General features: G+C 43.0%; 1 protein-coding gene across 1 annotated transcript in view; it reads left to right on the top strand.

Annotated features, from left to right (window-relative positions):
• Positions 1-12,398, top strand: part of Tis11 (Tis11 zinc finger protein) — a 58,450-nt gene extending 46,052 nt beyond the window's left edge. Inside the window, exons 2-3 of the mRNA XM_076822806.1 lie at positions 4,346-5,616; positions 5,659-12,398. Of these exons, the coding sequence (XP_076678921.1) occupies positions 4,346-5,509 (1,164 nt within the window). The 3' untranslated portion in view covers positions 5,510-5,616; positions 5,659-12,398. The remainder of the gene's footprint in view (positions 1-4,345; positions 5,617-5,658) is intronic.
• The last annotated feature ends 668 nt before the right edge of the window (positions 12,399-13,066 follow it).

The raw sequence follows: 13,066 nt of genomic DNA, 5'->3' as shown, positions 1-13,066 counted from the left end.
TCTGGGCAGAGGGGCCCATTTTTCAGGAAAATGGAGAGATAGTTTACTAAAAACAGGCCAAGTGTAGTAGCACAGAAAAAAATATGGTGTGTAGATACCTATACCTAATCATAATTTTTTGGGGGTCATGGGGCCCTGCAGGGGCCTTCTGTGCAGGGTCCTAGGTGGCAACTGATTTGCAATATCGCTCCTTCGTGGATGTACATATAGTGTTTGAGAATAAATAATACAAAATGAAATAAGTGATCCTACGTGATGAAATAAGACAAAAATCAGGAGTAACAAAATTCTGGCTTTTTGTTACTGATATTCAAAAAATTCGGGTCAGCAATGCCTGAAGCTGGCAATTGGATGATCAGCGGCTCACGTCGCGTAGGTCAGCAGAGTCTCGTACAATCGCCGTTAAGAAACAAAGACGCATGGGTTGGACTTACCTCGTAGATGTACTTATAAATGCGTCATCATTGTTTGACGTGGACTGTACGCAACTGTACTGACCTACGCAACGCTAGCGACCGATTGCCGAATTGCCGTGCTTCAGGCGCTAGTCACTCGACGTTTTGAACGTTCTCGTATGTAACTAGAAAACGGAGGCCCCACCGCAGTTTTATTACTCTTGCTTTTCGCATTATTTTGTAATGCAGAATAACCCATTTCATTTTCTACCACCTGTCGCCGAATATCCTGTGTAGAATGTGTTGCAACGGAGTTCAATTTCGTTGTGATTCACGATCGATTAAAGCGCCAGGATTCTCTACGAGTGTTACGATTCGTAACTTACGAACCAGGACTTTGATTGTAACTCGTGAGCTTGGAATCTATCTGCGGTTACTACCAGAGTTGATACTCCGGTTTATTAGAAACGAAGGGTTGCCAAATTGCTACATTTCAGTGATGATTCAAGTATCATTCTGGGCGAATCATTTTACATTTTTCTTTAGATTTTATGCTGTGATTTATTTGCTATGGATAGAAATCGTAGTTGCTCGAGAAAGAGATTGGTGCTAATTGAAACGTATAAGTGGAGTAGATTATGGAGTTACTATTGCATGCAATCGTAAGAAAATATACTCCAGAGAAGTTATTCATTTTGTATTAATAAGTGTAAGCATGTAGTGGTTGTTGCACAATTATTTATGGATTATTTACAGCCTTTAAGAGAGTTTCGCTTCATGTGCTGTTTCAAATGTAGTTAGTTGTGTTTTCACTATTTTACTCTGTGTGTCGTATATCAGTCAAATATAAATTGATAGGCCAACGATTCCCTCGATCTGAAACAAGACTTCCAGCACAGCTCAAAGGATTTTAAATATATTTTATTTCTCTTATGTCTGAAGTGTTTATTCAGAAACCGCCCAATAGCTGTCTACTCATTTACAAATAACCCAAATATTTTTAATAATGTTCAAATAATTCCAAATGATTAAAATCACATTTTAATATTTATATTGAAATCCAATCGGAAATATTATATTGAAAATATTAATAGTGGAAATATTAATAGTGGTAATATTAATAGTGGAAATATTAATAGTGGAAATATTAATAGTGGAAATATTAATAGTGGAAATATTATATTAGAAATGTTATATTGAAAATATTATATTAGAAATGTTATATTGAAAATATTAATAGTGGAAATATTAATAGTGGAAATATTAATAGCGAACATATTAATAGTGGAAATATTAATAGTGGAAATATTAATAGTGGAAATATTAATAACGGAAACATTAATAGTGGAAATATTGATAGTGGAAATATTGATAGTGGAAATATTAATAGTGGAAATATTAATAGTGGAAATATTAATATTGGAAATATTAATAGTGGATATATTAATAGTGGATATATTAATATTGGAAATATTAATAGTGGAAATATTATATTAGAAATATTAATAGTGGAAATATTATATTAGAAATGTTATATTGGAAATATTAATAGTGGAAATATTATATTGGAAATGTTATATTGGAAATATTAATAGTGGAAATAGTATATTGGAAGTATTAATAGTGGAAATATTATATTAGAAATATTATATTAGAAATGTTAAATTGGAAATATTATTAGTGGAAATATTATAGTGAAAATATCAATAGTGGAAATATTAATATTGGAAATATCAATATTGAGGATATTCCAACTCGAGATATTCCAACTCGAGATATTCCAACTCGAAATATTCCAACTCGAAATATTGGAAATATTCTAATTGAAAATCTTTCATTTGAAAAGTGTGTTGAAATGGCTCCTCAGAACGATTTTAAACTGATGCTCGAAAATAGCACTTAACGAAACAGGGACGAAGGTTCTCACAGATTTAGAAAACGTCCAAGATGGGAGTTTTACGATTTGGAAAGGTCGATCCTTCGGGTTCTTCGCCTACCCAAATTTCTTGACCTGTTCAAGGTCCGGTACGATTAGATTGCTTCGAAAGACCGTTTGTTCGACCGACGTATATCCCCAGGTTTCAGGTAGTTTCTCCTTCCAAGAATGTTTGCCTACCATTCACCGTTGGAAACATCGACTCTTTGTTTCCATATACCTGACCGTACAACGTGATAATTTTCGGCTACGAATCGTCGATTTAGCCGCCTCTCTATTTAAAGGCAATTGAGAACGCCATTCTCTACACAGCCGTTAAGCAATTGTAGGAAACAAAGGATCGTTTAGAAACGTAGGTCATAGATTGATTGACTGAATTTACGAGATACACTTATTCTTATCCTTTCGTTGACTACTGGCTCAATCTTTCCTCAATAGTTTCTCGGGGGAATGCTTGATAATGGTAAACTTCAGCAAGGAATGAGCTATAAACGTGGCTACCATTATCTGCTTACTATTAAAATATTTTGGACAAATTCACTGAGTGGGGACAGCATTGATTTGTAAAATTTGAAACATGAGAAATGTGTAGGTAAATATATACCCAATACAAATTGCAGATTGTAGTCTCCCTTATAAAAAAGCCCTTAGAGTGTCAGAACGATGATGTCAGTTGATGATGCACTCCATTTTAGGTAAAAGGTCTGAAAGCAGACAAGTGTTTTGCTTTGATATGGATTCAGCGAATATTTTTACAGATTGCACTCTGTTTTTAGCGCATATTCTTACCACTATTCCTATTAACGAAATGTAGTACTCTGCTTTCAGTTTTCATTGTTTCATACCAGACACATGTTATTTTCACACGAGCCAAAGTAAAATTGTACATTTATCAGCAGCTTCAATCTGCAAGTGAATACATACAGTTGCAAAGATTTGTTGGTAGAACCTATAAACATATTTTCTTTTGAAATACCTTTCTACCGAAGCTTCACTTAGCCAACGTTTGCTAGTTTGAACACTCCGTACCTTGAATTAAAATTTATTTGCAGTACGTTTTACAGTAAGGTGCATCGAAGGTAACCTGAAGTGTCTGCTTAGTTTGCGTACATGATTGAGAGTCGAATAAAGCAATTCTGCACGCTTCCCGCACTCCTGATTAGAGTTTATTAGAAGTAAATCATCGTTATTGGCTAAGGATTTGCATCCGCGCATTATGCCATTGCATAAGGCCTCTAATGTCATAGAATCTGCGGGGACTTGCGTTTTTGGGTAAACGACGTATTGTTCGAAGGCCCATCGGAATTACCATAATCGCGCCAGCAATCAGCCACAATCTACCTTCAATTTACCTTTATCAAGGGGGATGGGGATACGACGCAGACCTTAAATCCCCGTTATTCAGGTTACGTGTCTTGCTAAACAGACGTCATACAGCGAGAGTTGTTTGATTGGTTATTATTCATGCCACTTCATGTTCATTTCTAAGTGCATACTCGATTCCTCGAAACACAGCTTGCTTGGTGGTTCAGCCTTCGTTATATCTACTGCCGGGTGTTAAGTGAAATGCTTGGTACAAAAAGAAATATACACACAGATGAAGTTAACGTGTTTGGACTTTAATATGAATTTGGCTAATTTAATAAATTTTCTTCTCGTAATAGTTGTTGAGTAGGTACTGCTTAGTATACAGCAGATTCTGTACTTGTTATACATACATAGTTCCTGACTCCTCCAAGTCTACCAGCTATGCACATTGAATTCGAAACTGGAGAACCTGTAGATTTATTGAACGACGTTATATTGAGTAGTAAAGAACCCACTTACATTTCAGGTTTGTATATTGCAGTTTGAACAATGTTCTTAGTAACATTTGCTTCAGACTTACTAAGAAGATATATTTATCACAGCAACTACGATTTTCCACAGCAACGATTCGAGATAATATAAGTTGATTGCGTTACGCATGATGAGACCAGCCGCTCAAAGCACCCTTGTTTTCCCTCTGTTACAGAACACAGCCTCTGCGAAAGCGAAGGAATCAGCGTCGGGATCGCCGACCAACGCCACTGGCAATGGCGGGGCCGGGAACAATGGCGGCCACGCGCCTCTGCGTCGCAGCTACACGTCTTTGGTCACCTCGCTGATCGAACAGCATCGCAAACTGGACCGCAGCGCGAGCGAGCCGACGTCCCGCTACAAAACCGAGCTGTGCCGGCCGTTCGAGGAAAGCGGCACCTGTAAATACGGCGACAAGTGTCAGTTCGCTCACGGCTACAGCGAGCTGCGCAATCTTGCCCGCCATCCGAAATACAAGACCGAGCTGTGCCGCACCTTCCACACGATCGGGTTCTGCCCGTACGGGCCGCGCTGCCATTTCATCCATAACATCGAGGAGGCGCGGATCCACAATCAGAAAGTGAGCGCGCAACTGGGGTCCACGCAGCCCAACATAATGGGTCTGAACCCGCTGTTGAGCGCGGCAGCGGCCGCGGCCGCGGCTGCAGCCGCGGGCGGGAGCTCGTGCAACGGCTCCACCGTCAATCAAACCGCCAGCAGCGTCGCCCTTCTGGAGCAGATCGCTGCCTCGCCACAGGTCGCGGCAGCGGCGGCCGCAGCAGCCACCCCGAACCTCATGAGAACGAACTCTTTGAGCCTGTGCAGCGCCAGCAACACGTACAACAACCCGCCGCCGTTGCTCAGAACGAACTCGTTGAGTTTGACGACCAGCCAGCACCACCATCATCATCACCATCAGCATCATCACCACCAGACTGGCTCGACGACCGTCAGCTCGGTTATAGGCGCGGCTAGACCGAAACCGTTGAACCTTAGTCCGACCTTCTCCTTGGGCAGCACAGGGGACTCGATCTCGCCGTCGTCGAGCCTCAGCCAGTCGCCCACCAACTCCATGGCGAGCTTCTTCAGCGATGACTGCAGCCAGCAACCGTCCGTAGCGAACCTACCCACCACGCCGTTCAGCTTCGGCCAGGACTTCGGGCTGCTCGCGACAAGACAGAGCCCAAGCCCGCGGACGAACAGCGTTTGCAGTCCGTTGGGCTCGGACGATCTCACGCCAAGGACGCCGTCCCCGTTGTCACCGAACGCCGAGTCCAGGCTGCCTGTGTTCAACAGGATCAGCAGCACCCTCAGCGATTTCGAAAACCTGAAGATGTAAAAGGAGCCTCTCACTCTCCTGGGTCTTCCAACTCTTTTGGTATATTTTCATTTTCAAATTCTTTCTCGAGGATATATATATATATATATATATATATATATATATATGTATGTATACATATATACATATATATATGTATGCTTTACGAGGGCGTACAAAGGAAACGAAGCACGAAGAGTGTTGGACCGGAGCCATTAATTTATCTATCGAAAAGACAGAAGAACGTGTGAAAAGTCTTTTTTTTTTCTTAAAAAAAAGGAAGGAAAAAGAAACATTTAAGCTGCATTTTTTGCGTAAGGCGGATCTTTCACTCCGTCGTACTCTGCTTCTTATTTAAGCGTTTCCTTTTTTTCTCTTCTTAGAACACGTTAGGCATCTTACTCTCGTTCTTTAAAACGATCGCCTCCTCCTTTTTTTTATTATTAATCGTCATATATTATTTTATATATATATATATTATTATTATTATCATCGCTATAACGAATATTAATATTAACGTTATCAGCGATATCACATACCGATACGCTGAATATCGTCATTACTTTTAATTCGCATTAGTAGAGCGTCAGTCACTTTCTGACTCCAATCACCAGGACCCGTTTTCTTCTCTTTTTTCCTATACTTTAGGTTTACGTTCGCTTAGTGGAAAAGGTCGAGATCGTATCAGCCCGGATGTCTCGACACGCTCGTGAGAATCCTCGGACGATTCAGTCGCGGGGAAGGAGAAAGCGAGACTGCCGAGCAAGGATAAAAGGCTAATAAGAGAATCCAGAAGGATTTGTAAAGAAAAAGAGGAGAAAGAAAATGGGAGTCGTTGGAGCGAGAGGGAACGAGTCCAAGTGTCTTCCGAACTTATACCTTCCTCGAGCAAGCCTTTCTTTGATCTCTCTTGGACCGAGGTCAGCTCTCGTCTCGTTCTTCCTGCTGCCACTACCAGCTTCGCCCTTGCTCGCCAGATCTTCCCCCGCGTTCGCGGGGAAGCTCACGAGCGGGAACTGTCGCTTCGATCCGGGGCAGGTAAAACGTTGCAATATTCCAAAACACTTAGTTACGATTCTTCTATTCTTTCTTTCTTCGTCCTTCGAGGACAAGAGACTTCTTCCGAAGAGAAGGAAGGGGAAAGTTGCCTTGAGAGTGAAAGGTAGGCGAGCACCAGCCGCGCGTGCGCGCGACAGAGAAAGGTGGACGGATAGTTCTTGCGAGGAAGGGGCAAATAGAGAGGGAGAGATAGAGACGCGTTCACGTTTGGTATTGGGGCGGTGACGAAGCGCGTGAAACGGATCAACAATCAAACATCATGCTATGCAGATTAAGTGGCTTAAAAGAAAGAAAAAAAAAACTCCGATTGTCTTCCAATGTTAGAGCGAGTGAAAGTGTGTTTGCGTGCGCGCGTACTCGACGCGAAAGAGTACATAGAGTTACGAAAGGAGTGAGAGGATGACAGAGACGTGGCGGTGAGAGCAAGCAATGTGGCAATGAGCAAACTGGAGATAATGAGAGAAAGTGGTGCGTTCGTTGTGTACGTGCGTGTGGCATTACGCATGGGAAACGAACGTGCGCCCGCCGAGTGAACGAAATTGTGTGCGAGTTCGGTTAAGGATCTAGGTTAGCGCGATGTTGTTTAGAGGTAGTTCAGTGGCGAGGAGTCGCCAGGGCTTTCGATCGATTAGTCGGTGATGCAGTTCGCTGGGGAAATTTCGGCTCTTCTTCTTCGCTGCCTCGGAACGTTTTTAGACATTTCCTTCCTTTTATTCTTGATTCGACGCGTAAAAGAAAGGAACCAGAATGGAGCGCGCGTCGCTTTTATCGACTCTGAGGCGTAGACAGCCGAAGAAATCCCGAAGGGCCAAGTTTCTCCCAAGCAATGAATTTTTTACCAAAAAAAAAAGAAGAAAAATCTCGGCAATTCACCTCGACAAGTTTTAATTATTGATAACAACAGAAATCGGGACGATTTTACGTTTAGGAATATCACGTGGCTTCCTCGCGGTGCCTTAAGACAGGCCTTGATTGTGTGTGTCGTGCGAATGACTTTTGAGTGCGTGGATAAGGTGTGAGTGACGGAGCGAATGAGAGGGAGAGAATGAAAGGGAATATCGCCAATCTCGTGGTATATTACGTTGTTCTCTCCCGTTATAAAAAAAAATGTGATATGTAACTATTGCAATAGAAATATTAAATATTATTAAAAAGAATATTATAAGAAGCGAGAGCGAGAGGGAGCGAAACGGAGAGAGAAAGAGAGGGAGAGATTGTGCTGAATTGAACGAAAGTGAGAGTGAGCTAGATCAACGAGGCGGCGTAATTTGCGAGTGCTTCCGTCTTGCGGAGGGAATCGCTTTTCGTGCTCGGGGACATATCCCGAAGCGAGCGTTCCGAGAAAGTGGAGCGCGTCGCGCGCGCCGAATGTCCTTTGCGCTGGCTCGGCGGTAGAAATTTCTGTATATCGGCAGCAACTCGGATCGATCCTCTGGCCGAAAAACGGTTACCTCCGCTGTCCGCGCGCTGCCTCGTCGTATATATCGAGAGAAAGAGGTAAAACTGGAAAAGAACACAAAACAAAACGAAAGTGCCTAAATGACGTGGTTTTTGAACACCGAATACATTTTGTACATGTATATGGACACCACACATCTTCTTTATGTTAAACAAATTATGTTTTCGTTTAATTTATACTTGAAAGCAAATGTTATTATAGATTTAGTTTATTATTATTATATTATTAGTAATATAATTTTTTTTATTAATAATTATTATTAACTATTATTATTATTATATATTCGCAACATTGTACACGCCTTCATCGCATACGAAGTAGGCCCTCCGCGACGTCGGCGAACAGCATCCATTATTATTATTATTATTATTATTATTATTATATTATTATTATTATTATTTATCTGGCCGATCGTTTCTTTTTTTCTTATTTTTTTTCTCGTTTTGTTTCTTCTACTTCTTCCTTGCAACGATGAACTCAACAATCGCCAGTGCCCAACGCAGTCGATTGCTTCGACAATCGTCGTTCAGAAAACTCCGAAATAAAGTCAATTAATCCCGTGTCTTATCTAATATGGCCGCCACTTTTCGCGGCTTACTATATATATACATATTATATTATGCTATTATTATTAATATTAGCACTATTACTATTACTACTACAACTTTATGCTATCACTATCACTACCACTACTGCTGCTACCGTTACTATCAGACTAGGCTATACCCCAAGCGTTTCCACGGATCGTCATATCCCACCATCGTTGTCGTTCATCATGTCATGTTAATTGTGATCCCGTGTTAAGAAACGCAAAACCCCATCTCCCTCCCCTGCCGCGCTGGGACGCGCTCGGTCGCTTCGAGCGGAACCGTATCTTCGCACACCTCTGTTATTTAACGAGCACTATTTAATTCTTTCCCCGCCGTGCGACCCGTTCTTCCGTTTCCCTCGTGGCTCCGTGCTATCATGTGCGCGCTGGTGCGGTCTTCTCGCGCGATCTTCTTGCCGAGGCATCTGTGCGTACACGCGATAACTGAGAGAAGTGTATTCTGGTGCAGGAGAGAGTTTGGCGTTCCCGTGCCTTCTCGTTGCACGCCTCTACGTCGTCCAAGAAGCTCTGCGCTATCGTCGAAGCTCGTCAACCACTCGCGCGTAGTCAAGGCGTACGCTCTAGCGAATTGCTCTCAGGGCGGCGGGATCCGTTCGCCTTATTGGGTCTTCAGCTTCGCGAGTATCTTTCGCGTAGCTGCAACCCAACTGGACTGATAGTGGCGTGCAACCAATTATAAGTTGTCGTAACTCCCTGCACCTGGTAGCGTACCTATTCATCTTTGCGCAACTTGCTTCGTTCAGAGGGAGAACCGAGTTCCAGGCAACGTTTGCGTTTAAATTAAGTAATAAGAAAGAAAGAGATCTCGTGTCGCGCGGGAGGGTTAATCGGAGCGAGACGAACCCATGTTCCTGCCGGGCGGGCAGGAGCACAGATGGGCAGAGAGAAGAGAGCGCGTCTGCTGGGCGCAGAGAGTGAAAGTCCCTAGAGAGTTTCTTCCCGCCCGGTCAGCGGTGATAAAAATGATGCGTGGGCACGGGATGACGATCGAATTGGGTAGCGGTAGAGGAGGGGTTGGGAGGGGATTGTGTTTACCAAGCTTGTTCCGTAAAACAATGCGCCCACCACACGCACGTCTCTCGCGGCCTAAGCGAAGCGGAATAGGGCACGTTCTCTTTTGGCTTGCGCGAGTTGTGACTGCTTGTACGACGGAAGAAGCAGCAACGTCACACCTTTTCGAAAGCGTCCCCCCCACAATTATGCATACAGCTCCGTTTTTCTGCATTCTCAAATCTCACGTGTGTTCTTCTCCGTTTGTTTTAATCCCCCTCTGACGAGAGGGGCCGGGCAGGTTTGAGGAAGGTACCTTGGCTTTCGTGGCTTCGAACTTTAGGTGTCATTGTTCTCTTCTATTTCTCTTTTATTTTGTCCTTAATTATACACGTTTGCGGTCTGTAGCGATTAATCGATATTTAATTTATTGATAGGTCGAGTCGGGTGCTGATGTTTGACACGCGTCAGTTCCGCGGTGTCTTTTCCTTTACTTCTTCACGTCAGAGGTGTTCGTCGTGGTTTTTCTTTGAGCCTTTGGTTTCGCAATTGAAAAGGAAAAAACGCTTTAATTTTGAATTGTCCGCTCATTCGAGAACTCGCGGAACCCTTTCTTTTTTTTTTATAATTTACTTGTACATTTAAACACGTTCGCACGTTTCTTTGGCTTCTAGAGTATTTAATTTTTTGTACATTTGTGCGCAGGAGACAGTAGTTCGTTAAGCCGAGGCGAGCGAATGAGAGAGAGAGAGAAAGAGAGAGAGAGAGAGAGGGTGAGAGTTTCTTTTGGTTGATTATAAGTGCAATTAATATTATTACGTATTTATTCGAATTATTTTAAAACGATCGATTTTTCCCAGCGCCAAAAGCATGCATGTTTCTTGGTTTCTTCGAATGCTTCTCTGATCTTTTTTTTTTCTGTTCCCCTTCGCCACCAAAGAAACGTGCGCGGTTCTTTCAAACTTCCGCGGCGCCTCTTCCCCCCCCGGCGAAGTTCCATCGAAAGCCACGAAAAGTTTCACCGAACGCCCCTCCAGCAGTCCTCGGTTCCCGCGCCCGAAAGAAGCACGCAGTCCGTAAAAACCCGCGACGCAATCGAAAAAATGGCCCACGGCAGGGGAGCAACGGAATGGGGGACGCACGGTTGCAGCGTCGAACGACGCCTAAAACATTCATTTTCTCCCACCCCCTCGTGTTATAGACTTGACAACTTATACATATAAATATATAATATTATAATAATGAATAATATACTTTACGTTACGTCTCTTTTTTTAATTTAATATATTTATTTTTCCAATCAAGTATTTATATATTTATACAATATTTTATACAACGTTCTTCACAGATACACGCTATTATTATAAATGTATAACAACCGCGTTACGACGATGTAATGTGACAGGTCGATCTCTTGGCTCTCAGAGGAAACCGATTTAATCCATTCTAGCAATCCTCGCAACCACAACCCCCACCCCCACCCCATCTTTATAATTATTATTATTATTATTAATATTATTATTATTATATTTTTTCTCGTTTCTATTTGTATTTACTTCCGTTTCTTCGAGACCAGCCTTCCGAATAATTTCTCTCCCCCGTTTTATTATTATTATTATTATTTTTTTTTCTCACGATCGCGTCCGGGGAGCCTCCAGGTATCCACGCGATACTGGTTGCGCCCGTGCGCGGTCGCGTACCCGCATAAAAATGAAAACTACGAAAGTGTGTATACTTAATTTCTCCTTGTGATAGGCGACCGCGGCACGGTCGCTCGAGAAAGATTATGCGCGGGAGATGTACATCATGTTCGACGAAAAAGAGAGAGAGAGAGAGTGCCTGTGTGTATGAAAGGGAGAGAGAGAAAGAGAGGGAGAGACAGTAGCGATACGTACTAAGGAAACGAAACGCGCGCGAAGCCAGCGATTTTGGGAGCCAATTGATAGGCTGGCGGAAGTCGTTCGAACCTTGACACGATGCGCGCGCATGTGCCGCCCGACGAGAGTCGCTCGGAAATCTTCGATCTCGCCGCGACCTTTTCCTTCCCTGGCTAATTTTAAGCACCGATTCACGCGGAGGCCATGCACGCACGATCGAACATTTTTTGGTCTGTTTTCGTCGCGCTTCCGGTTACCAATGCGCGCTTTTTTTTTTAGGACTGGACGGTTGTCGCTGTCTCGGACCGTGCCGGGAGCCCGGCGTTATTTCGCAAACATTTCACGACGGAGATAATATTCGGGATATTATCTTTTCTTTGCGGGGGGTGGGGGGTGGGGAGGGGAGAGGGTTGCGTTCGGTTGGTAGAAGCTACGGAGAAAGATGAGGCGCAGGTTCGAACGACTTCGGTCTAATCCACAATGGGACCACAAAGGTGATAAATGATGCATATGGAGTTTCGTTGATTAGAGGAATGGCGAGCCTTAAAGGAAAGAAAAAACGTGCGCATCGCGAAGGGGGGAAGCGGTCGTTCGAACTCGAGCACAAGGGCAGAAGTTTGTCGGAATTTTTTTTTTTTTTTTTTTGGCCAGGAGAGAAAAAAAAAGAGACTCGGCGAGTGCGCGACTGATTTTTGTTGGATTCTGTTTTCGTTTCGTTGTTCGCTTTTCGGCGACTGCTCCTCGAGGCTCGGATGAGCGCGCCCCGCTTCGCGCGCCACCTTTTTTCTTTCGTTTACCGAAAGAACACACATACACGCAAGTCCCATGTACTACCAAGAATGAAGGAAATTGTAGTTTGATAAGTATTGCCAACAATACACTATCTATTTAATACATTTTATTATTACAAAATAATGGTTTGTTCGAGTGATTTCTTTACTACTGCCCCGATCCCCAATTCCCTACCTCCTCCCCGCGTTCACTTTGCGGCAAATATTGTTGCGGCAGTAATCTGTCTCATTGGCGAAAGAATTTGTTGCAGAATAGTCTTGCTTCTTGTATATTAAGGAGCTTAATTTTTGTAATCGAGTAGAATATTCTGTTAGTTGCAGAAAGTAATTCGTAACTTAACCAGGGACTTTAAACCGGTATGTGTTTGACACCGGTGTTACGTCAACAGAGCTATACCGAAACCGATATCGTACCAAAACAGATGAGTACCCAAACCGTTATAGAACCGAAATCGTTAAAGTACCGAAACCGATTTTTTTTTTTTTAAATTAGCAGTCAGAGCTGGGTTCTATAGGCTGATCTGATGACTTAGGACCCAGTGAACTAGGGTTTTTTGTATAGCGTGATGAGGGCACTTCCAGTGAAGTGGTGACCTCCTATCCCCTCATCTGAGGTCGATTGGCCAGTGTCTTTTTAATCTGCGGTAATCCTGCTGCTGTAGAAGTGGTTGCAGAAGTGGGTTGGTGTGTATATCTAGTTTGTTGTGGTGTTTATTGCTTCTTTCTTGGATGGTATTTGTAATGAACGGGATGCCGAGGTCTTCATGGATGGTTTTATTGGATACATACCAC

The sequence above is a fragment of the Andrena cerasifolii genome, chromosome 11 (assembly GCF_050908995.1).
Source record: "Andrena cerasifolii isolate SP2316 chromosome 11, iyAndCera1_principal, whole genome shotgun sequence".
NCBI classification, from domain to species: Eukaryota; Metazoa; Arthropoda; class Insecta; order Hymenoptera; family Andrenidae; genus Andrena; species Andrena cerasifolii.
The sequence above is the reverse complement of the archived record's forward strand: the minus strand, read 5'-3'. Positions and strand labels throughout refer to the sequence as shown.